The sequence below is a fragment of the Microcebus murinus genome, chromosome 2, assembly GCF_040939455.1.
Source record: "Microcebus murinus isolate Inina chromosome 2, M.murinus_Inina_mat1.0, whole genome shotgun sequence".
NCBI lineage: Eukaryota > Metazoa > Chordata > Mammalia > Primates > Cheirogaleidae > Microcebus > Microcebus murinus.
In genome coordinates, this window is record NC_134105.1 from 23,689,013 (window position 1) to 23,713,695 (window position 24,683).

The window sequence follows — 24,683 nt, forward strand, 5'->3', positions numbered from 1 at the left end:
TATCAAACAGTCCTGCAGTAGTACTACAGAGAAATCGTGGGTGAAAGGAAGAGTTAATCAATGTGACAAACTTCACTGTTGTCTTATTTTAAGAAATTGCCGCAGCCACCACCCTGATCAGTCAGGAGCCATCAACATCGAGGCAAGACCCTCCACCAGCAAAAAGATTAGGATTGGCTGAGGGCTCAGATGATCATTAGTACTTTTTTGAGCAATAAAGCATTTTAAATTAAGGCACATACATTGTTTTTTTAGGCATAATGATATTGCACACTTAATAGACTATGGTATAAACATAACTTGTATATGCTCTGTGAAACCAAAAAAATCCATGTGACTCTGTTTATTGTAATATTTGCTTTACTGCAGTGGTCTGCAACCAAACCTGCAATATCTCCAAGATATGCTTGTATAGTAGGATAATTATCTATTAATTATGTCAATATTATTATTAACTTCAGATAAAATAAGCATTGGGGCAAAAAGTTAACATAGCTAGGGTCACTTTATTATGATAAAAGCTTCATTTGACCAGAAGGTACAATAATTTGAAACTACCAGGGGCTCTGAATCTCAGCTAGCACCACTGTATACAGGGAGTTGTCCATTTCCAGCCCGAACAATTTGTTGGTCCTAAATGGGGTGGGATGGCCTGGTCAGGGTCCTCAAGTAAGGGGCGTATGGGCAGTGAGTAGCTGTACCAGTCTCCTATTATAACAAGAGGTATAAGGGCATAAGGAAACGGAGTCGTCCAGACAGACTGCACATCATCCACCAAAGGTATGTCGCTGAACGGCCTCAGCTCAGCGCCCATCACTCCTCTGGCATCTTCACTCCACCACTGGGAAAATGAGGGAAGAGTAATGCACAGGGTTCACCTTCAGGAATCAGAGGAAGAGCAGGAGGCAAGGGACTGCTTATCTTATAAGGACATGTGAGGCCAGCAACCAGATGTCAGGATGCCAGGCATCTCCCCCACCTTTTTTAAAGACATGCTGTCCTCCTATCTTTTCTCAATAACAACTATGCAGTTACTGTTCATTGAGTAGCTACTGTGTACCAGAGACTATGCTGACACTATTTATGGATTTTTTTCATTTTGTTCTCTAATAACCCTATGGAATAGGTAATAGTGTCATTTTTATTTTATTTTTTTGAGACAGAGCCTTACTTTGTTGCTTGGGTTAGACTGTCATGGCGTCAGCCTAGCTCACAGCAACCTCAAACTCCTGGGCTCAAGCAATCCTTCTGCCTCAGCCTCCCGAGTAGCTGGAACTATAGGCATGCGCCACCATGCCTGGCTAATTTTTTCTATATTTTTAGTTGGCCAATTAATTTCTTTCTATTTTTAGTAGAGATGGTATCTCGCTCTTGCTCAGGCTGGTTTTGAACTCCTGACCTTGAGCGATCCTCCCGCTTTGGTCTCCCAGAGTGTTAGGATTCTAGGCGTGAGCCATCACACCTAGCCATATAGTGCCATTTTTATAGATGAAGAAACCAAGGCTCCAAGAGGTTAGTGGACTTCTCCCGAACCACACAGCTTGTTCAGTGGCCCGTCCCAAATTCAAATCCGGGCTGGTCTGCCTCCAGCACCTGTGGTGTTTCTGCTTCCGTCCTCCAAAGGGAAGGGGTAAAGTGGGGATATGGCGTCCTGGTAGGCAGCCAGCTCTGAAGGAAGCAAACCCCAAAGTCCGAAGAGGTTGGTGGTGGCAGCACTAGCGAGGAAAGGGACCTCTGGCCGGGAAGAGAGAGGGCATATGAACTGACATGGCAGCTAGCCTAACTGGGGCTCGAGAAGGGCTCTGATAACCAAGGCGCAGTCAGAGTGACTGTGACACACATAGGTGCCCGAGCCCACACACATGCACAGAGGGGAGGACCATTTTGAGCGGTGACATCTACTTACAGAGACACTGGGGGCGGGGACGGTCCCAGGTGCCGTCTCCCTGGCAGCTGAGCACCGGGGTGCCCAGGAGGTAGAAGCCGTGGTTGCACTGGAAGGACACGGTGGTGCCATAGCTGAACCTGTGCGGCCCGCTGGCGTGCACTTGGCGAACGCTGTTTTCTTGGTGTCCAGGGTCTGTACAGTTGATGACTACAGTCGAATAGGACAATGAGAGGCAAAAACATGGACGTGAGAATTTTCCTAAAATGATAACTCGGAAGTGAAAACACGCATATATTCCAAGTATAGCAGAACCTCCAGCCTGGAGCCAGGCAACGAACGAGGCAGATCCTATCCGGAAGGTGAGCTGGTCCTGAGGTTGCTGTGCCTCTCCCCCCTCAGTCACCTGGCCAAGGGATCCATCCTTCTGCATCCCGCTAGATACTATCTCCTTAGAGACGCCTTCCCCCTCCTCCCAGGCTGGCTAACCACCCGCTTCCCAGCACCCCCTTGCACAGGCCTCTACTGCTCCCTTCCCACCTGCACGGTGATGCATCTGAACACACAGGTCCCCCAAGGGCACGAACGTCAGTCCGTCTGCCAGATCCCAGCACAAGGTGCCTCCCGCAGAAAAACTCATCAAGTGTAAAACTGACACATTTGAACTGACTTGAACAGGGGTTGGGCTCTTTTGGAAATAGTTTTTATCACTTTTATGAGCATATCAGGGAGATATTGACATCCTGGGGGATAAATTTGACTTTGAAATGTTAAAGTGTTTTAAAAACAGTTTAACTCAAAATCAGAGTGAGATTTTAGAATAATGACAATATTATTCATAACCCATTATGTGTGCTTTTGCTTTCAAACATCTTCACATAAGTCTCAGATTCATCATATGAGGTGGGCAGGGAAGGTATTTTTAAAAAATCTTTGCTAAGTCTTTTAAGGTATAAGGTATTTTTATCATTGATGAGACTCTTTGAGGCTTCAGTACCATAAAAAGCCTTTAAAATCTTTAGAAGCTCTTCCTAAACATTCCAAGTGGGGCCAGCACACCCTTTGCCCAGCCCGCCTGCTGAGTCTTGGTTTCTTCTTTGTGCTTTTTGTCCTCCCCCAACTCTTCATCTCAACTGTTAGACACTCTGCTTTTTATTTTTCATGCCAACCCCTCTGCTACTTAAACATTTCCATCAAGAAAGGGGATCTGGCCGGGCGCGGTGGCTCACGCCTGTAATCCTAGCACTCTGGGAGGCCGAGGCGGGCGGATCACTCAAGGTCAGGAGTTCAAAACCAGCCCAGAGACCCCGTCTCTACTATAAATAGAAAGAAATTAATTGGCCACCTAATATATATAGAAAAAATTAGCTGGGCATGGTGGTGCATGCCTGTAGTCCCAGCTACTCGGGAGGCTGAGGCAGGAGGATAGCTTGAGTCCAAGAGTTTGAGGTTGCTGTGAGCTAGGCTGACGCCACGGCATTCACTCTAGCCTGGGCAACAAAGCGAGACTCTGTCTCAAAAAAAAAAAAAAAAAAAAAAAAAAGAATGGGGATCTATTAAATGTGGTTACAAAGGAGCTGTAGCAGTCATTTTGCAACCATGAGGAAAGACCAAGCTATTGCTCTTAACCTCACTGAGCAGCCACAGAAAGGATACTACTTCTAAATTTCTTGTTTATGTGAGGAAAATAAACCTATTTTTTTTTTAAAGAATGGGCTCTATATAATAAGGGTAATTTATTTGTTCTATGAAATGTAAACAAGAAGACATAAACGCTGAAACTAAGTTTCACTTTCCTTCTATAATCCTTGATGAAATTTACACAGCTGTATTTATGAGTTGACAACGTCCTCATTTCAGACCCTTCTTGCCCCAGGTCTCCCCTATCTGATCAGAATGAGGCCAGGACTGACTTCCTTGGCTTCTGCTCCTGGGCTACAGAACCACAGATAGCAGAGGCAGCGGGGAGTAGAGTGGGAGAGAAGAATGACTCACTTCTGCAGGTGGGCAGCGTGTCGCTCCACTGCCCGCTGGCCAGGCACTGGGACCGGGCAGCCCCCTCAGCCATATACCCAGGGTTGCAAACAAACTTGACCACGTCATTGAGGTTGAACTGGTTGCCCTGAGTGAGGCCATTGATAGGGTTGCCTGGGTGTCCACAGGTGATTGCTGTAAGCAAAACAGAAGAGAGGTGAGCCCTCCTATTATTCCACACCCTCCAAATTTATTCTCTTTTTACCTGGCATCGCTCATGCACATCAGTGAAGTTCAGCCCTAAGTCTAACTTCAGTCTCTTTTGATGTAAAACCTTCATTTCCTGAAATTGTCATGGGGACATTCCATCTTCCTTAAAGGCATGTCCATAGCTTGGACAACTTGAGAGAAATCATTCTGTGACTTCCCATGGGGCATTAGGCTTGGATTGCAGCTCTCTGTGGTCTGAGTGGTCAGTCCTATCTTATTTCTGCTGCCTGGGCTTTCTGGGTGCTGCAGAGTTTTACTGGGCGCTTCTCAGATTCCTGCCCTGCAGCTCTTGGGCAGCAGAGGCTTGAGGGTCTGAAACATGGCCTAGGACCAGAGCTCCTGCTGCCAGGGATGGAGGCTCTTTCTGGCTAGAACTGAGGGAGACAGCAGAACTCAGAGTGCAGTGGCTTTGCTGTGACTGAGAGGGACAGGTGGGAGCAAGTAGTGCAGGCAACTCTTTCCAGTAGCACAGCCGTGCGATGGTTAATGTTATGTGCCAACTCAGGTAGGCCACAGCACCCAGATATATGGTCGAACATTATTCTAGATATTTCTGCTTTAGATGAGACTAACATTTAAATTAGGAGACTTTGAGTAAAGTAGGTTACCCTCCATCTTGTGGGTGGGCCTCAGCCAATCAGTTGAAGGTCTTAATAGAAAAAGATTGGGCTGGGCATGGTGGCTCATGCCTGTAATCCCAGCACTTTGGGAGGCCGAGGTGGGAGGATCACTTGAGGCCAGGAGTTTGAGGCCAGCCTGAGCAACACAGTGAGACCTCATCTCTACAAAAAATAGAAAAATGAGGGGCGGGGAGTGGCGTGGTGGTGTACGCCTATAGTCCCAGCTACTTGGAAGGCTGAGGCAGGAGAATTGCTTGAGCCCAGGAGTTTGGGGCTGCAGTGAGCTCTGATGAAGCCATTGCATTCTAGCTCAGACAACAGAGTGAGATCCTGTCTCTAAATAAATAAATAAAAGAGAAAAGAAAAGAAAAAAGAAAAGACAAAGACTGACATCCCTGGAAGAAGAGGGAGTTTGGCCAGAGGCTGCTTTCAAACTTGAACTGCGGCTCCTTCCTGGGTCTCCAGCCTGCAGCCTACACTGTAGACTTTGGACTTGCCAGTATCCACAACTGAGTGAGCCAGTTCTTTAAAATAAATCCTCTGTGTATACACACACATCTGATTGGTTGTTTCTCTGCAGGATGCTGAACTAACACAGGCTGTGATGGGCAGAAGGATTAGGCACCATTGGAAGGAAAGTGGGGCCCTCGTGAAGCTGGAGTGCTTTGCAGGGTCGTGTGCACAGAAACATCTAGACCTGCCTCTCCTGAGGGCGGAGACTATGACACATTCAATTCATGTTTATCCACAACAACTGATACGTGCCTGGCACACAGGAGGTGCTAAGGAAATGTTTATTGAATATGGTCTCACAGGCTGAGAGAAGCAGTAGAAAGGGAAGGTCAGTGGTAGCAGAGGAGAGAGTTACAACTAGGCTGAGCTCACTACAGGGGCAGGAGGGCAGGAGAGCCAGAGGGGGTGGGGTGGTTAGTCCTGGGCTGGGAGAGACTCTTCTGCCGAGGCGGGAGGGAAGACAGAGGATGGCTGCAGACGGGAGGGATGTGTGGGTCCGGGAGCAGACAGTGGATTACTGTCCGATGGCTTCGATCATCTGTGCAAAATGGAAAGCAGCATTGCATGGTTAGCTAGTAACTGCTGGGGTTTGTGTGCATGGACTCATTTAATCCTCACAACCTCGAGAGGCAGGCACTGTCATTATCCCCATAGGAAAAGAGAATTTCAGAGGAGTCAAGAGACTTGTTCAAGGGGCACAGTTTCTAAACTCAGCTGAGTTTCGAACCCAGCTTCTCTGACTCCAGGCTACGTTAACTATTCACTTTAGTTATGTGCTGAGAATATAGCTAGAGGCTGTGGAGTATGGGTCTTCAGAAAAGAGGTGGAATTGTGAAATTGCTGGGTAGGGAATGACAAGAGGGGCCACTGGGGAGAGCTGGGAGGTTCTGAGAGTCTGGTTGACACTGGAAACCTTGAATTTGTATGTGATGGCAGCTAACGCGGTGCCTAGCACAGAGGAAACACTATAAACGTTTGCTCTTTTACTCTTGCCTTCCTCCTCAAGATGCTTGGGCTCGGTGTAAGAGATCCAGGATTCTGTGATGGGGCAGGGTGTCAGCATCCCCACCACCTCCAACATCAGCAGCATTGTCATGACAACAACAACAACGGTGACAAGGCCGACAGCTGCTGCCGCTCAGCGTCCGTGTCAGGCACCATTCTAACCATTTTACATGTATTGATTTAGTTAATCCTCGCCATAGCCTTTGAGGTACCTGCTTTTTATAGATGAGGATACTGAGACTGAGATAACTGACTTTTCTACAGTCACATAGCCACAGGAAATCTGGTGCTGGAGGTGAGCTGTGAACCCAAGCAATCTGGGCCCCTGTCCCAGTGCCTGACTACTTCACATGCTGCCTTTTAACACAGTCCAGTCCAACATTCAATGTCAGGGCCAGGTAGAGATTCACCAACATTCTCTATTATTATTCCCTAAATCCTTTCATGTGTACCATGTGCCAATTTCCTGAAGGCATTTGAATTTGCATCTTCTGGATGAAACTAAATATGCTTTGTTTAGACACATCTGAAGGAGTGACTGAATATAGATGGGTCTTGCCTTTTTTTTTTCTGAATGGGGTCTTTCTATGTTGCTGAGGCTGGTCTTGAACTCTTGGACTCAAGGGATTGTCCCACCTCGGCCTTCTGAGTAGCTGGGATTATAGGCATGCACCACTGTGCCCAGCTTGGATCTTGCTTTCTGTAAAGCTAATACTTAAGAAGTTATTAAGACTAATTTTCATGCATTATTTATTGAGCAAGTCTTATTATTTTATGACCCTATCCCATATATGAAAAACCAAATGAAGAAGAGCTAAAAACAAAAACCTGCCTTACAAAAATTAAGAGGAAAAACCTGCACTTTATATAAAGGCTTATTTTAAAATTTAAAAAGTGAAGAATTTTCCAAATTATTTCTAGGCAGCAGAAGATAATGGTGGTCTTAAATCCAAAAAAAAAAATGCAGATTAACCAGAAGGACAAATAAAAGTATAGAAAACTCAGGCCTGTAGCATACCTAGAATGCAGAGAATGCTACAAACTTTACATTTAAGTAGAGAAATAAACATTAAACCCAGGCAGAGTTATTTCTCATGCTTCTGTTGCAACCTTTCATGGACAGCAAGACTGTATGGAAAAGAGAAGAGAGGAAGGGGTGAAGGCCTAATACTGAACTCAAATCACTGCTAGAAAGAGAAAGACCATCTTAAATGTGACTACATTGAAAAGGAATCCTGGTATGTCAGTGCATGACGACAGGAAAGGGACATAACAGTGTGTGTGATTCTCCCCCATTGCTTCTGGAAGAAAAGAAAGAGACATCCTTTGGGCGATAAAGGGAAAAAGAAGTAAAGATGGGAAAATATGGGGTTATGCAAGGCAAAAGAGAAACAAACAAACAGACAAAAAATGAAGGACACACAGCCTCTCCCTTAACACACACATAAACGCCTCTATTAAAAAAACAAACAACAAAACAAAGCCAGGCCAACATCTATACAAATTAGAATGAGGAAAAGGAGTAAAAATCATCAAAATAATAGTCTGTTACACTGACAGAAGAGGATACTCTTGTAAACCATCCTAAAGCCACAAACTAATAGAGAACATCAGCCTAAATCTGTACAAAGCTACTCAAAGAATAAATAGGAAAGAATCAAAGTATTCGAGCTGATGAAAATCTATTCACCAAAAACAAAATACATGACGTATAAAAAACCATAGCAGCACTCTAAACTGAAATAGAGAGTGTCAAGTCGGCATTTGGAGAGATTAAAAACCACCTTGAGAATCAGAAAATCAAAAACTAAAAGCACAAGTGGATGAAAAGTCAGAAGAAAATAAAAGATAACTGATGACACACAGGAGAGAAATAGAAGAAAAAGATAAAATCAACCGAGAAATGAAGACTAAATTATAAAAAGCCCAAGGAAGAATATTCCCAAATGATAATTTAATAAGAGTTATTGAAAAAATTAGGCACATAACCAAGTGAATTAAAATGAGATAAAGAAAGAAGGAATAAGGATAGAGGATAAGAAAGAAAGAGGCTGAACTAGGAGACAGGTAAAGAAGATGCAACATACATATAATTAGAGATGATGGAGAAGGAAAACAAAACAGGAGGCCAATACTAGTGTTTAAAAGTATAGCTTAAGAAAATGTTTCAGGAATAAATGAAGACCTGAATCTATATATTCAAAGGCCCACAGAATACCTGGTAAAATTGTCTTGGAACAGTCAATTCTGAGGCATAACCTAGTAAAAATATTAGACTTTAAGGATAAAGAAAGAAACAGCAATCAGGACCCAGAAAACCACCAAATAACCTATAAGAAAAATAGAAGTAAAGTAATATTATAATTCTAAGGGTCAAATAAATAGAAACAGAGAGAACAGTGGTTACCAGAGGTGGGAAAGTGGAGAAAATGGGGAGATGTTGGTCAAATGATACAAAGTTGCAGTTATATAGGATGAATGAGTCTAGGGGTCTAATGTACAGCATGACTATAGTTAGTAATACTGTATTGTACACTGGAAATTTCCTAAAGAGTAGATTCGGGTATTCACACCCCCACCCCCAACACAAAGATAACTATGTGATGAAATGGACATGTTCATGTGCTTGGCTGTAGTAATCATTTTACTATAATATATATTAAAACACATGTTGTACACCTTAAATGTATACAATTTAAAAAAGCATGGTGCTAGAGGGAAAAAATTTAGTAATATGCAAAGCAAAATAATGATAAAGGAGAATTTTTAAGAAAGTCAAAGAAAGAAATGGTGACCAAGGCTTTTATATCCAATCCAGCTATCCTTCAAGTCTTAAGGCAGCCTCCTCAAACTACGGCCTGCGGGCCATATGCGGGTGTTTTTGCCCGTTTGTTTTTTTACTTCGAAATAAGATATGTACAGTGTGCATAGGAATTTGTTCATAGTTTTTTTTAAACTATAGTCTGGCCCTCCAATGGTCTGAGGGACAGTGAATTGGCCCCCTGTTTAAAAAGTTTGAGGACCCCTGTCTTAAGGTTTAGAACAACAGTTTTAGGCATGTAAGAATATGGAGAATATTATGCAAAGGAAGGCTAACTGAGGAATCTGCTATCGACTGAGCTGGACCCTACTAAGAGATAACTGGGAAAATAGCAGAAGCACAGGTGAGCTTTAAATACATTTAATTGTAGATCTGGGAATAAAATAAAAGTGAGGGAAAAGGGTAGAATAATAGTATATGAATACTATAATAATGTTTTATGGTCTGAAAAAGTAGAAATAATGCAACTAAAAATGGAAAGTGAAAGGAGAGAGAAAAAGGAAGAATAAGCTCATTGATTGTTATACAGCTAATAGGTGAAAGTCACAGGATACTATTAAAAATTGACAAACTAGGTAATAAAAGGTTGAATAAGAAAACAGGGGTCTAATGGCATTAAAATGTTACAAGCACAAAAGCAAACAACAGAACAAATATACAAACTTTCTTAAATACCAAAAGAAATGGGAAATAAAAAGCAAAGAAAGCACATCATACAGAGAAATACCATAAATATATTTTACACACATAATTGCATAAAACACAATAGAATTAAGACCAAATGTATCAGTCATATCGATATATATGAATGAGTTTAAGCAGTCTACTGAAAGAAAAAGATTTTCAAATTATCTCACAAGACAAGACCCAATCTATGCTGTACATAAGAGTCATACTTAATTTAAGAGATTCAGAAAGACTCAAATAAATGAATGGCCAAATGTATACCAGGCAAAAGAATGAAAGTTAGAGGTTGCAAGCCTAATATCAAGCAAGGTAAAATCCACACTAAAAAATATTAAAAGTGACAAAGAAGTCATTTTTAAAGCCTAAACCCACAATTTGCAAAGGAGATATAATAGTTAGGAATATCTATGTACCAAATAATTCAGCAATCATTGTTATATAACAGAAACCATAGAAAATGAAAGGAAAAATAGAAACACACAAATAATAGAAAACTTTAAACACATCTCTCAGAACAAAACATGTCGAGTGGACAAAAAATAAGTACGAATGCCAAAAACACAGACAACATAATAAGATACATCTTACGAATATATATAGAACATTACACCCTAATACTCTTTCTTCTCTAGTGCACATGAAACATTGATAACAACGGATGAAATAGTACGTCTCAAAGAAAACATCAGTAAATTCCATGAAGTATAATATTATATATACTGCAATAAAATTAGAAATCAATAACATAATAAAAACCAAAAAGGCCCTTCTACCTAGAAATTTAAAAATCCTTTTGTTAAAAATCTTCTAGGTAAAAGGGGAAATTAAAACCAAAATTACAGAATCTTTTTTACTTTCTTTTTCAGAATCTTTAACAAATTATTAGAATCTATGGGATACAATCGGCAGTGAGCAAAAGAAATTTCATAGCCTTAAACACATCAATAAAAATCAATACAAATGAAAGAATGAAAATATGTGAATTAAATTCCCAACTCAAAAGCTAGAACATGAACAAAAAATAAACCAAAAGAAATCACAAGGAAGGAAATAAACAATAAAGGGGGACGCAGTAATTAATGATGCACAGAACTGAAAACAACACATGGAATGATTTCATCATTGAAAACAAAGTAGCGACCATGCAAGACCCCTAGCTGATCTAATCAAGAGAAAAAGAGACCGTCCGCGCTGAGCCTGAGCCGGGCGACTAGGGGGAGTGGCTGACATACTTACGCACACAGAAAGGGGTCTTGCCCGACCAGTGGTGATCCTGCTGGCAGATGCGCACAGACATGCCGATCAGGCGGAAGCCGGCGTTGCACTGGTACACCACGCTGCCGCGGTAGTTGTAGTTCTCCCCGTTGATCTGTCCGTTGACGATGGGCTCAGGAGTCCCGCAGTGTCCGGCTTTGGTGGGGGATGGGGAGGAGCGTAAGTCAAACACGAGCTTACAGAAAACGAGGTGCAGCTCGGTCAGGGTGCGGGGAGACAGGGATGGTGGGAAAAGGACCAAGCATCCACCCCCCCATCGGCTGTCCCACCGCCCGCAGAGAGTAGCAATGCAAGAGTGACTTCAGGAATCCCGGGCATGAAAGAAATGGTGTGGACTTGGCAACTCCAACTCCCAAGGTTGCATCCTGAATGGCCATCTGTTTCTGAACTTTAGTTTCTGTCCCTGTACATGGGTGGGAAATGATCACTGTCACTTTCCCACCTCTGGGATCACCCCCTGCCTTTCTCATCAACCAGAATTTACTGGTGGGGGCACCTGTGTCTACATTAAGGCAGACGAAGCCTAGGTGCGTTGAAAAACACCACGTGAAAACTTGCTTTGGCTAAATTCATACTTCCTTCTTCTTGAGGGGCACCTAGGTGAGTTTTTATGAAATGGAGTTTGGGAAGAGTGTATTCCTGGCATTTCCACCATCTTCCTTTTGCCGTGTGGAAAAACCCATGACTGTGTCCCTAACAGGGGGGACAGCACTGTTCACTCCCCGATGGACCATCCAATCTATCCCGTAAGGTTTGTGTGGCTGGGACTCTGTTTTGGACTTGAGGGGTCTGAGAAAGGAGTGAGAGGAGAGAGAACCTTAGAATCTAAGGCTCAGGCAGGAAGTGGATTAGCCATGGGGAAATGATAACTTTGTCCTTTGTAAGCCAGGTTGTTTTTATGCTTGCCATTTGCTTAGTGTATATGTATATATATGCGTGTGTGTGTTTGTGTGTGTGTATATGTCTATACTGTCTGTAAAATTTGCTAACGTATAACATAAAAGACATTTTCAGGGTGTTGCAGGAATGTGTCTCTGGAAGTCTCCCAAAGGTGGGGACTGGGGTGCATCATATAAGGGCCATTAAGCAGGGATTGTCTTTCTGATCAGAATGAGAACCTCTCAAAGGCTTGTCCCATCAGACTCGAAGCTCTACTCATCCTTCTGGGTGCCCTAGAGAAGCTAGTTCAGCTTCTAGTCGTGCTAGACGCCCAATAGTTGGTGTTTGGATTAAGCATTTTACGTCGGCGGATGAAATGATACTGTTCAAAGACGGATCCCAGCTGTGGAAAGATGTAACCTGCCCTGAGGAGGAAAACAGGGCAGGACAGGCCCTGCGGGTCACTCACCCAGGCAGCGGACTTCAGAGCCGCTCCAGAGCCCGTTGGCCATGCACTCCCGCACCCGGGAGCCCACCAGCGTGTACCCCGAATTGCAGGAGAAGATGGCCGTCGCCCCGTAGACGGACAGCGTCCCGACGCGGTGCCCGCTGGGGGGCAGGGGCAGCTCTCCGCAGGAGATGACTGGAAGGATCACAGAGCGCCAGTGAGCCACCCGGAAGGGGGCCACGCGTGCTGCTGCTGCTCAGCGAGAATCACGGCAGCAGTGAGACCTGTCTAGCTGTCCCCACCCAGAACTGCTGACCAGGATGCGGGTGGTGACGCTGGCGCGCTGTGACGGCGCAGCTGCAGGCGTGTCCAGAAGCCCCTGAGGAGCACCCAGGCTGGTCTCGAACTCCTGGCCCCCAGGAGCCCCAGAACTGCTGGGATTACAGGCGTGAGCCACTATGCCCAGCTCTGAGGGGTTTTAAGACGCCCAGGCTGCACTGCAGACTCACGACCCACAATCTCCAGACACTGGGCCAGGCGTGTGTATTCTTACAAACCCCTCGGGTGGTTCCGACCAGCCCTGCGGCTGGAAGAGATGGCGACTCTGCGTGCTCCTTAGTGCCTGGGGCGGACACAGCAAGCGACGCTGGGGCCCTCTTTTGCTGGGCTCGGCAGCAGCCTCGCGCTCCTTCGCCACCAAGCACTGGCCAGAGCTCTGGCTGAGTGTGTGGTGAGGCCAGCCACCCAGGCATCACAGCGAGGCCGCCACATGCTGGCGACTTTACTCTGCCACACCTGGTTCCATTCCACTTTATACACCGTGTATAAAGACACAGAGTATTGGATGACAGGTGCTGGAAGACTCCGCTCCTCCTCCCACCCAGTCTCAAACTCCCCCTTCTCACTGACCAGCCACCTCCTTCTGCCTCTTTACAATCACTTCCTTCCTCTGCGACACCCTTGCTGATTACCTAAGTCTTATGAGCACGTCCCTATCATAGCGGATGCGTGGTGAGCTGCTCGGAGCCCTTTTAGGGAAAAAGGACTTATTGCCCCAGCTGCTGGCAAACACCCCTTGGCTCTTAGCTCTCTTCAGGCTGCCTTGGTTCAAGAGTCCTCCCAAGTTCCTGCTCCCTCCTGGGCCAGCCTGCATCCAGTGACTGGTCTTGCCCCAACTTGTGACAGTTCTGAAGGGCCACCCCAGCTTCAGAGGTCCTCAGGGGTGGGGTGGGGGTCAGCTAAGGCTGTCACTGATGCTGCATCAGAACTCAATTTCTCCTCACCCTACTCTGCTTCCCTTCCCTTCCTTTCCCGCCTGCAGGTGGTGATCCCAGGAGCACTCCCTATAAGCCTGTCTCAGCTGCGTCCCAGGGGCCCTGACCTTTGAAACTATATTCAAGAACCAAAGAAAAACAGTGAACAGTGAAGAAAGAAAGGCAGATAGACTTAGGTCACACTTAGGTGGCCTGTCTCCCGTGCTATGCTCATTCTTCCTACACACACTCCAATTTCAGGCATTATCACACCACATTGTCATTGCTTCTTTATTTGCCTGCTTCTCCTGGAGACGATAAAACTCCTTGTGGGCAGGAGCCACAATCTTTTACCTTCATAATCTCTGCAGTATGTGGCATATAGGGCTTACAGCAGGAGCCCAATGAATGTTCAATAAAGGAATTAGTGGATGCTCATCAGGACAAAGGTAGCTTTTAATGAGATGACAAGATGCTAAGAAGGATTAATACTTCCTTAAAGGAGTACTCAGTTTCCCAACTCCTGATTGTGGGTGAGTGTCCCAGAGAGGCACACTGCAGTCCCTGATGATACCCGCTTTCCCCTCCTAAGTCGCCCCATGCACGAGACAGTTCATGTGGCAGGCACCCCACCACACTCGCCCACCCTCCCCTCCTGGGCTTACTTTGGCAGGTGGGCATAGAGTCCCCGAGGCTCCATTTGCCATTGGCCTGGCAGCGGATGACCCTCTGGCCAGTGTAGTAGTAGCCAGGGTCACAGACCAGCATCAGCTGGGCCTGGAACTGGTACTGCGTCTCAAAGATGAGCCTCCATCGGCCGTGCTCCACACCGATGCTGCTGACATCGGGACAGGCCACAGCTGGGGGGACAAGGAGCAGGGAGCAGGATTAATTAATTGTGGAAGACACTGCTGGAGCCCTGATCTAGGGATTGGAGGCCTTCATGCAGTCATCATGGGTCCAAGAATCTCCAGTCCCCAGGTAGGTTTGGTAAATGAATGACGAGGGCTGGGTGGGGGGTGTGGCAAACTGAGGAGCACAGATCTGCCAAAAAAAAAATCTAGAAAAAGGGAGGTGGTACTGTGTCCATGGTGACTGCAAGTTCCATTCGGTCAGATCCTCATTTTGCAAGAGAAACCAGAAATCTGGACTTTTTATGTACAGTTTCCTGGTTTTAAAATGTTTCAAAGCCATTCAAAATCTGTTATAAAGCACAACGTAGGCCAAATAAAATGAAACAAACACCCGTGTCTTTGGACTGGCCATGGCCCAGTAACCTGCCAGTTTGTGACACTGGCCTGGAAGTTGTTATTTTAGAGTTTTGTGACCAAGGGACAGTCAGGCAAGCTTTCTGACAGTTTCTCCATCCACAAGGAAGTGGGCCAGGTCACTCTGAAGTTCCGTGGTGGTTTGTGGAAGCATCTCGGGGCACAGTGGCCTGTCGTTGCTTAGCGAGCAGGTTTGGCTCCCATCTCCTCTCCCTGAATGCCCAGCCTGCCCTCCACAGGTTTTCCCTCATTACTGTGCTTTTAACTCACTCCTTGCAGGAATCTTTTCAGCGGCCCACCCTGCCCTTCCTTAGACCCACCTCCAGCGCCCAAGGACTCACGGACACACTTCGGAGGGACATTGTGGTTGCTCCACAGGCCTGAGTCCAGACACTCCGCAGTGGCCTCGGCGCCTTCCTGGAGGTGGTAGCCTTCACTGCAGCTGTACACGGCCTTGGTTCCCACCGTGTACTCCTTGCCAAACACCAGCCCATTCTTGGGGGCCTCAGGAAGCCCGCAGGAAAGAGCTAGCCAAGGAAAACAGGGGCCGTGAGCATTTCTGATTAAGATGGTTTTCTGAGATATGTTTTTCTTTCCTCTCCTTCCAAGGTTCCTAATCAAATTATACTAAAAGCTTAGAAAAGGGAAAAGTCTCATAATAAAAAAGAAAATGGGATGGTTATCGGCATAAGATTTAAAAGAATTGGAAGACTGAATTATGTTGATGGATTAAGTGGAGCAAAGAAGCTCCACATATATGGGAGGGAGCCTCAGGGTGAGACCAGTTCTCCATCTGTTCTCACAAAGGCAGTATTCAGGCATTCACGCATCTACTCTCCAAACAAAATAGAGAGGGGTTTCTTCCCCACTTAAGGGGAACTCCCTTGAAAGAATTAGGGCTGCTATGTGGAAGGTGGCATCCCAGAGGAAAGCTCTTTTAATTCTAGGGCTTATGGTCTCTTGGCCTAAAGACTGGCCCTTTGCCTGCTCACCTCTGTCACCAAATCAACTTCTTATTCATGGGAGAGACCCAGTGGGCCAAGATATCTGTATATAACAACAACAGAGCTAATCCACATCTGCTGCCTGGAAAAATTATCCTAGCCTTTACTTTTTAAATATGTATAATCAAGGATCAGTATACATATGAAGAAAACTAGCGGTGTGAATGAGATAAACAAGATAAGATTTAAAAAAATGTTTAAAGCTCTGGTTTAGGAAACAGCTAATTTAAGAAACAGCAGATATATAATCTTTAAACTTCTGATCAGTATTATCTTAAGAAAGTCCAAGTGACAGATGGTATTCATAAATTGAGAACAGAATGCTTTGAAAAAAGAACAACAAAAAGAGAACAAGGAAATGCTCTTTTAAATGAAAAATATGATTGTGAAAATAAGCATTCACTAGAAGGGTTGGAAATTAAAAGTACAGGACATGTCCCAGAATATAAACCATAAAGTGACAGAAAATGAGAGAAGAGGACTGAAAACACAGAGAATCAGTCCAGGAAGTCCACCTGCCAACTGTTCAGAGCTCCAAGAAGAGAGAACAGAGAAAGTGGATGGGATGGAATTATCACAGATGAAAATTCTCAGAGCTGGAGAGAGACACAAGTCCTCAGATTGAAAGGGAGCCAGAGGCATGCAAGGAGAACAATTTTGAGATATACCATCACAGAATTTCAGAAGTCCAATGACACAAGGACATTTATACAAGTTCCTAGAGAGAGAAAGGATATGATATACCTGTGAAGGAGTGACAACCAGATTGCATCAGACTTCCCATCTGCAACACTGGGTGTTCAAAGACAATGGAACAGAGCCTTTAAACTTCAGAAGGGAATTATTTGTAACCTAGAATATCACTGAGTCAACTGGGCAAGCATGTGTGGGGGCAAAAACAAAGACATTTGCAGACATTTAAAGATTTGGAAAATTTACCTCTCATGAACGCTTTCTGAGGAATTTACTTAAGGCTATATGCCATCAAAAAGAGGGAGAAAACTAAGAAAGGGAAAGATATGGGATACAAAAAAAATGACAGAAGTAACTCAGAAGTAGAAAGAAAAGGAACCCAAGGAGACAGCTCAGGAGAGACATGTGTGCAGCAGCACGGCCAGGGCTATATCCTGTAAGGAGCAGGGTCACATTACGTTTATAGAAGGACTATACGTTACTTAGGTAAGAGTGGACCATTTGGCCTTTGAAAGAAAGTGATACTTACAAAGCATGCTTGCCCTTTGATAGCTGAGGAGCTCTTGCAGACAGAGAGATTAATCGGGGTCACAGTATCCACTACTGCCCCTCACCCCCACCCCCTCCGGCAGCTGGCCTAGAGCTCGGCCCGCCCACACCGGAGCCAGGCTGAGCCTGGGCAGAGGGAAGGCCCATCTATATAGACTAGTGGTGATGCTCGGTGCTACTGGAATCTCCAGAACCAGGAAGAGACGTCGGGACAGGGCTCCGTTATGATGTGGGGAAGGGTAGACTGTCCAGGGGGAGAGAGGCTGGAATACAAGATGGAAGGGGGAGTCGAAGGCTGCACGTGGGGCCAAAAGATGAGGACCAGGGACACAGAAGGGACGAGGAAACAAGGGAGCGTTTAAACATGAGACCCTCCTAATGCCTCGACAGCAAGACGTCGAGCTCCTTCGGTAGTAGCAGGTTAGCCAAACTGTCATATCAGATCAACTAACAGCCTAGCTCCCTTGAACCCTTTGGGAAGAAATACTTAGGTGCCCACTGACGTCTTGCGTAGACAGTCGTCCTGGCACAAGCTGGAGAAGGAAGTGGGCAGCAGCCACTTCTCACCGGCCCTGGCCTGGCCCTGCTCTCGTGGATAAGTAGGGGGACGGGAGATAACTTCCTAGCCCGAGGGATGAAAAGCCTGAGTCTCATGATCACCATGCCAAAATGCAGTGCCCCAAACCAGAGGGTAGGAGAGCAGGGGACCCCTCACAGAGCGTTGAAGGCTTGTGGTGGAATGAGATCTCTGTGGAGAGATTATGTAGACGGAGAGAACGGCTGGGGGCAGAAAGAGGAAGCATTGGGAGGCACAGGGACTCTCACGGGGAGTGGAGAAGTCACGGTTTGGAAGCCACAGTAAGGAAAGGAAAGAACAGCAGACCCTTCCTGGCCCTGAGTTATGTAGGAAATGAGGGGGAGCCGGGGCGATTAACACCCTCCACTTGAAAGGCCACACCATAAGTGCTCTCAGAGGACAGCCGCTGTCCCTGGAGGGAAGAAGTGAAGACAGGCTGCTGGGCAGTGACCAAGGGCGTATGCCTGCCGGCCGGGGAGCAGGAATTCCAGAGCACGAGAGGGAGCTGAGAGGGAGGACAGTTGTGGGAAGCTGAGGGTGGAATGGGGAGAGGACACACACAGCAGCGTGGAGACAAGTGGACAGAAGCCAGAGGGGCTGAATTTCGGGTGGCGACATGAGATAACAGAGACGAGAGGCTTGGTGGCTTCCAACTAGAGCGCCGGAAAAAAGACCCGTCCGTGTTGATGCCATTAGAGACACGGAGACGGAAGCCAAGTGACATTTGTCATTTGTGGACAGTCCGCTCTCTGTGACCTTTGCTCAGGGCTTGGAATAGAATATTAATAACGCATTGTTTTCATTCTTTGAGAAACGGCAGGCACAGGAGAGAAGGTTGTGAAGTTTGGAGGAGAAAGCTGTCATTAGAAAGTAATTCACCACACCGGGAACCAAAGAAAAACAAAATCAAACAGCAATGTGATTTCCTGTTTCTGACTATATAATTGGCAAATAACACAGCACATAACGTTGAGACCGTGGGAGAAAAGACAGTTCTCATGTGCGGCTGGGAAGGAGAAATGAGGATAAACTCTCTGGGGTGTCAAAAACTGTAATTATCAAAAGCTGCAAATTTTGCACATGTTATGATTCAACAGTCTCACTTCTGGGAATTTATTTTAAGGGGATAAATATGGAATTTCATAAAGATGAAATTATACATTTATTTATTTATTTTTCAGATGGAGTCTCTCTCTGTCACCCTGGCTAGAGTGCAGTGGTGTCAGCCTAGCTCACAGCAACCTCAAACTCCTGGGCTTAAGTGATCCTCCTGCCTCAGCCTCCCAAGTAGCTGGGATTACAAGCCCATGCCACCATGCCTGGCTAATTTTTTCTAGTTTTAGTAGAGATGGGCTCTTGCTTTTACACAGGCTGGTCTCAAACTCCTGACCTCAAGTGATCCTCCCACCCTGGCCTCCCAGAGTGCTAGGATTACAGGCCTAAACCACTGCCCCCAGTTGGAATTATAAGTTTATAGTAGCAAATACACACACACACACATATGGAAATCTATAATAGAATGATACTTGAATAAATGACAGTTTTCCCATAATGCTATGCAACCACTGAAAATAATGACAGTGAAGTGTATTTGATGATATGAAAGATGTTAACAAAATATTAAGAGTTTTATACACTGATGATCCTAGTTTTGTAATCAATATATAAAAGACCAAAGGAAAAGTGCTGTAATGTTAATAATGGTGATCTCAGGGGATATGATTACAGGTCATTTTTGCTTTTTTTCATTTGCTTCATTTAGTGTTTTTTCCCCTCAGATTTCTAGTCTGAATGGATATTACTTTAAGGGGGGAAAACCCATAAAGTATAAAAGGCAATACACGCAAACAGGCACATTTCAAGGGTTTGGTCGAGCCACTGCTCCATGAGCCCAAGCCCTTGGGCTGGGAGCCCGCCAGCTGTCCAGGAGGAGGAGGTCCCTGCTTACCCCTGGGCTCCCGCACCGTTTGAGCTCCTGATACAGCACGCCCTTCCGTGGTCACGCTGCATCCGTGTGCTCACAAACCCACCTTCCTCGTGACTCTCACAACACTGAGACCGCTACGCACATGTAAGCCCCAGGCTCGAGAGATTATGGATCCTCAATAAATGTTTGCTGAAAGAATGAATTAATTATCAAAGAGGAAACCCACACGGGGAAGTGGCTGGTCCTGGACTGGGTCCGAGCCACCCTGTGACCTGCTTCCCGCCTGTTCCTCACCTTGACAGAGAGGAATGGCCTCGCTCCACAGGTGGTAGCCCTGAGGGTGCCGGGTACAGATGGCCATGCTGTGTCCCACCAAGCGGTAGCCGGCGTTGCAGCCAAAGTGGATGGAGCCCCCGGGCTGGGTGCTGGTCTGGCCCAGGATGAAGCCGTGGAGAGGAGCCCTGGGCAGGCTGCAGTAGGGAGCTGAACAGCAAGACTAGACTCAGTACCGGCAGAGAGAGAGACGTGGCCTTTCATCTGGCCCTTCCCCTTCCTTCTCTCCCCATGTCCTTGTCTTCACCCCTGCCAGGTCCTCTGCCACTTAGGGAGGTCAACCTGGAGTTCAAGGTTGCTATGATGCTACTGCACTCTCTAGCCCAAGCAACAGAGGGAGACCTGTCTCAAAAAAAAAAAAAGAAAAAAGAAAAGAAAAAAGAAAAAAAAAAAAGAAACCTCTCAGGGGTGACTCAGGCTGAGTTGCTTGTAGCATCTCACGCAAAAGGGAAGAATAGCAGTTGAGCAGCAATTCACCATGCTGATTGCTAAGTTAAGAACTAAAAGCTATTAAGGAGTTTCAGTACCATGTGGTTGGTATTGAAAACAGCCAGTTGGTTTAGCAAAAAGCCAAAACTAAACAAAGGGAAATAAAAACCAGCTCTGGGAAGCGCTGGGTCCTGTCGCAGCCTGGAGGTAGCACCGACTCCACGGCCAAGTTCGGGCTCTCAAGTCCCCTCAGCTCCCCTCAGGCTCAGAGAGCAGAACCCGATGGGGTTGGTTCCAGAAAGGTGTGACCACGGGGGTGTGGACGTAGAAGTCAGGCAGGCCTGGGCTCAGTTCTCATTTGTGACTCGGGAAAAACCACGGGAGCTCCTTCAGCTCCAGTCCCCTCCCCTGTGAACTGGGACCGGTGATGCCCACCTCACAGGTTTTGGGACAATTTGAATAGTATATAAAGCCCCCAGCGCAGAGCAGGGCTCTTAGTGCTCAGTAAGCGGCCGGTCTCCTTCTTCCTGTCACATAGGGGAAGGGGCCGAGACGGAACTGTGGCAGCGCAGGAAACAAATACCCCGACAGTGCTACTTCCCCCAGCACACGGCTTCCACTTGTTTCATTCACGTATTCAACAGATACTGAGCGTCTGTTTTGTACCCAGCGTTGTTCTAAGTGCTGGGAATACAACAATGAAGAAAACAGACAGCAATCCCAGCCTGCGAGGAGAAGTCCCATCACAAACCCTGCCAGGTGTCCTCGGGGGAACCTGTGAGGCCGAGAAAGAGGGACGACCGAACACCACGCAGAACAGCCCCTTCGTTTGCGCCAGCCGACCTGGAGGGGTCTCCCAGGCAGCCGTGGTTAAGGCAGGATTGGGCGTGTGGCCCTCACAGCCTCCTCACGGAGAGGGCCGACGGCCTCTGATCTGATCACATGCTGCCGGGGACACTGCTGAGCTAAACGCCTCCTCGCAAGCCAGTCGGGTTCCCTTGCTCAAGATGTGTTGCATTCCTTTGTCCCCTGTGTTCTATGTATTTCGGATCTTTGTGCCTACCTGGCTCAGGAACAAGAATCTCAGCTATAAAGTATGCTTAGTCACAGTGACAGCCGCAGGTGCAAATTACCCAGGGCTATTGGATCTTAATTATTAAGTACTAATTGTTGCACCATGTAATTAATTTACTTTCTACATGGCATATGTATTGTAATTACAACTGATTCATTATCCCCAAACATGTTAACCTTTAGAACATCAAGGAAAGAGTAACTCCTTAATAGCTTTTAGTTCTTAATTTAGCAATCATCATGGTGAATTGCTGCTCAACTGCTATTTTTCCCTTTTGCGTGAGATGCTACAAGCAACTCAGCCTGAGTCACCCCTGAGAGGTCCCGTAAGGTTTCTTTTTTCTTTTCTTTTCTTTTTTTTTTTTGAGACAGGTCTCCCTCTGTTGTTTGGGCTAGAGAGTGCAGTAGCATCATAGCTCACTGCAACCTTGAACTCCAGGGCTCAAGCAATCCTTCTGCCTTTGCCTCCTGTGTAGCTGGGACTACAGGCATGCACCACCACACCTGGCTAATTTTTTTATGTTTTGTAGAGATAGGGTCTCAGTGTTGCCCAGGATATCTCAAACTCCTGGCCTCAGCGATCCTCTGCCTGGGCCTCCCAGAGTGCTAAGATTACAGTCATGGGCTACCAAGCCTTGGCCTTCAGGTTTCTATTTCATCATGAGGAAATTGAGGCCCAAAGCAGTTAAAGGTCTTGTCTAATAGGATTATAGCTATTAATAGTTAGTGACAGAGCTTGTCACTGTCCCTGGGGCACTCAGCCGGGGAGCCACCTTCCCCCCACCCTGTGTGCACCGGGGAAGGGAGGGTTTGGGCAGACTGTGTGGAGGATACGGACTCTTAGATAGCAAAGATCTGTCTCCTCCTCTTGGCGTCGCCTGGGTGGCTCTTCCCTGGAAGCCACACCAAGGGTTCTATAAGGCTGTTCAATGGGCCTCTAGGTTTCGGCTGCTCTCATGAGTGGGAGATCCACTAGGCAATGGATCGAGGCAAGTAGTACCTCAGGCAGGTTATAATCTGACATCCCTTCCAATCAGTATTCTTCAAACGTTTGTCTGGAATGGAGGCCAAATGCAGGCAGGGCACAGTGCTGAAGGGAACTGGTGTGGGGGATCTGGAACCGCTCATGGTCTTAAGCAATTCATTCTGCCTCCAAGCTTGCAGAGCCCAGCCTGCAGTTCACTGGACTCAACCACCTCCAAGGTGGGCATCAGGCAGCGTAAGTTTTCTTCCAACAGCAGACAGTAATCCCCATCATGGGAGTTCAGATAAATCCCATTTTCTCCATGACATTATATTCCCAGGATATTTCTGTGTTCCTTAAAGATTGTTGCCCAGGTCAGCCCTCAGCCCTCTGGCCGGCCTGGCCTCGGATCTGACCGTGCCTGTAAGATAGGCTTACAGAGCAAGAGAGATGCTCCTGGCCTTGAAATACAGCCCATCCTTTGCTGCTCATCTGATATTTGCCTGTTAGAGACTCGTGTCTTAGGGCTTTTTAGTTTTAAGGAACTTTTGGTAACATTTCCTGAATTTCCTAATGGGACAGGATCACCTTTCAGCATCATGAGATCAAATATAACAGTTAAGTGTATTCTAAAGAGCCAGGCTGGCAGTATGAGAAGAAGAGAGGGAAGCAGTTGAAAGTGGGGAAAGGAAAAGAAAAAGAGGTAGGAAAATGCCAAGGACTACCAGGGCAGCTTTAGGTGAGGGCGATTTAGAGGAGGGGAAAGGCTGCCCAGTCCCCACATGTGGGTGTTTTGGGTGAGCAGCATAAGGGGCTCAGGGGCCATGCCCTTCTCATGAGTCCTCACATGTTACTCACCTGAATACCGAATCTTAAAGCCCTTCCGATTGTAAGCGTGATCAGATGACCAGCGCAGGTACACAGAGTTGCTGGAGCTGGTGACCACCAGGGGAGCTGAGTAATTCCCACTGAGGGCTTTCAGCAGAGGACTTTGTCCTGAGGGCCCTGGGGAGAGAACGAAGCAGGATTGCAGAGCCTCAGAGCTGTGGCAGACAGGCTCGAGTGAAGACACTAGGGCTCAGGGGATTGGGCAGCTTGCTCGCCGTCAGCAAAACCATCTGTACCCATACTCCCCTCTGCATCCATGGGCTTTGCTCAAGGTGCCCTTTTGTCCGGAGCTCGGTGCTAAAGCCGTGCTCTAGCAAGTCTCTTCCCACCTCTAGGAGTTGGCAGGTGAGATGAAATCTGTTTGCCATGTGGAGATTTGACCAAGGTCAAGCAGCTGGTTCAATGAACAGCTGGTTCTCAAACTGGGACCTCCCTTCACTTGGCTGCCCTATTTCTCTTGTGCATGCTAAAAACAGCTCAGTGCCAGCCACAGATAAAAAAGTATTTATTGAATGCATATATAGCAATAAAGCTGGAGGAAAATGTCATATCTGATAGTCATTAGTAATGGAGATTCCCAATCTTGCTTTCTAAGGCTCTGTGAGAAAGGCCTCCTTCTTCCTTTTTCTTACCATAACTGCCTAGGATTGCATCCTGGGGGCTGGCTCAAGGGAGGCAGAACATAAAGCTGGATAATCCCTAACACAGGATTTATCACCCTGAGAAAGGCCCTAAGTGATGGGTGTAATGTGCTGCTAAGACCCTAGGAGCTTGGAGAAAGTAATGGGCCACATTAAGCACCGTCGAGCCATCAGAACTGTGTGGCAAACTATGAGGGAAGGAGGCAAAGGCTCAGAGGAATGGCACACAAACAGGTCTGCTGTGTAAGAGCAGGACACCCACTAGCTAACTGTATTTCTCAGGAGGGCCCCGAGGACACTGTTTCCTGGAGCAATCAGGAGGCGGGGAGCTGGTGAGGAGGTGAGCACCAGCATTGCTGAAAACCTGGGTCCAGGTTGTCCTCTGCAGGTGAAACTGATAGGAGGAGATGCTGTGACAGAACTGGGCTCCCTGGGAGCAATGAGGAGAGCTCAGAGTACAGAGGCCAGGTGGGAGCACTGAACCGTCAGAAGCAAGGTTGGCATAATTTCTAAAATGGGCAGAAAGGTTGGAATGGCAACTGGAAGGACCTCACCTACAGGATCTACAGAGATGGCTCATAGAACATGGTATTCTTAAGGGCAGAATAGATGGGCAGCCAAAAAAACATATATGAAGATATGAACAAAACAAAAGAGACCATGAGGACATAACCAGACGGTAGGACTTTCCCCCAGTGGAAAGTCC

At 46.5% G+C, this 24,683-nt stretch overlaps 1 protein-coding gene across 3 annotated transcripts in view; it reads right to left on the reverse strand.

The window, feature by feature from the left end:
• Positions 1-24,683, reverse strand: part of CSMD2 (CUB and Sushi multiple domains 2) — a 570,274-nt gene that overhangs the window by 44,015 nt on the left and 501,576 nt on the right. For all 3 annotated transcript variants that reach the window (XM_075996375.1, XM_075996373.1, XM_075996374.1), the window contains 8 exons: positions 23,307-23,453; positions 19,943-20,131; positions 15,240-15,425; positions 14,296-14,490; positions 12,399-12,572; positions 11,012-11,185; positions 3,881-4,054; positions 1,907-2,095 (listed from right to left, as the gene is read on the reverse strand). In XM_075996375.1, coding sequence (XP_075852490.1) covers positions 1,907-2,095; positions 3,881-4,054; positions 11,012-11,185; positions 12,399-12,572; positions 14,296-14,490; positions 15,240-15,425; positions 19,943-20,131; positions 23,307-23,453 — 1,428 coding nt within the window. The remainder of the gene's footprint in view (positions 1-1,906; positions 2,096-3,880; positions 4,055-11,011; positions 11,186-12,398; positions 12,573-14,295; positions 14,491-15,239; positions 15,426-19,942; positions 20,132-23,306; positions 23,454-24,683) is intronic.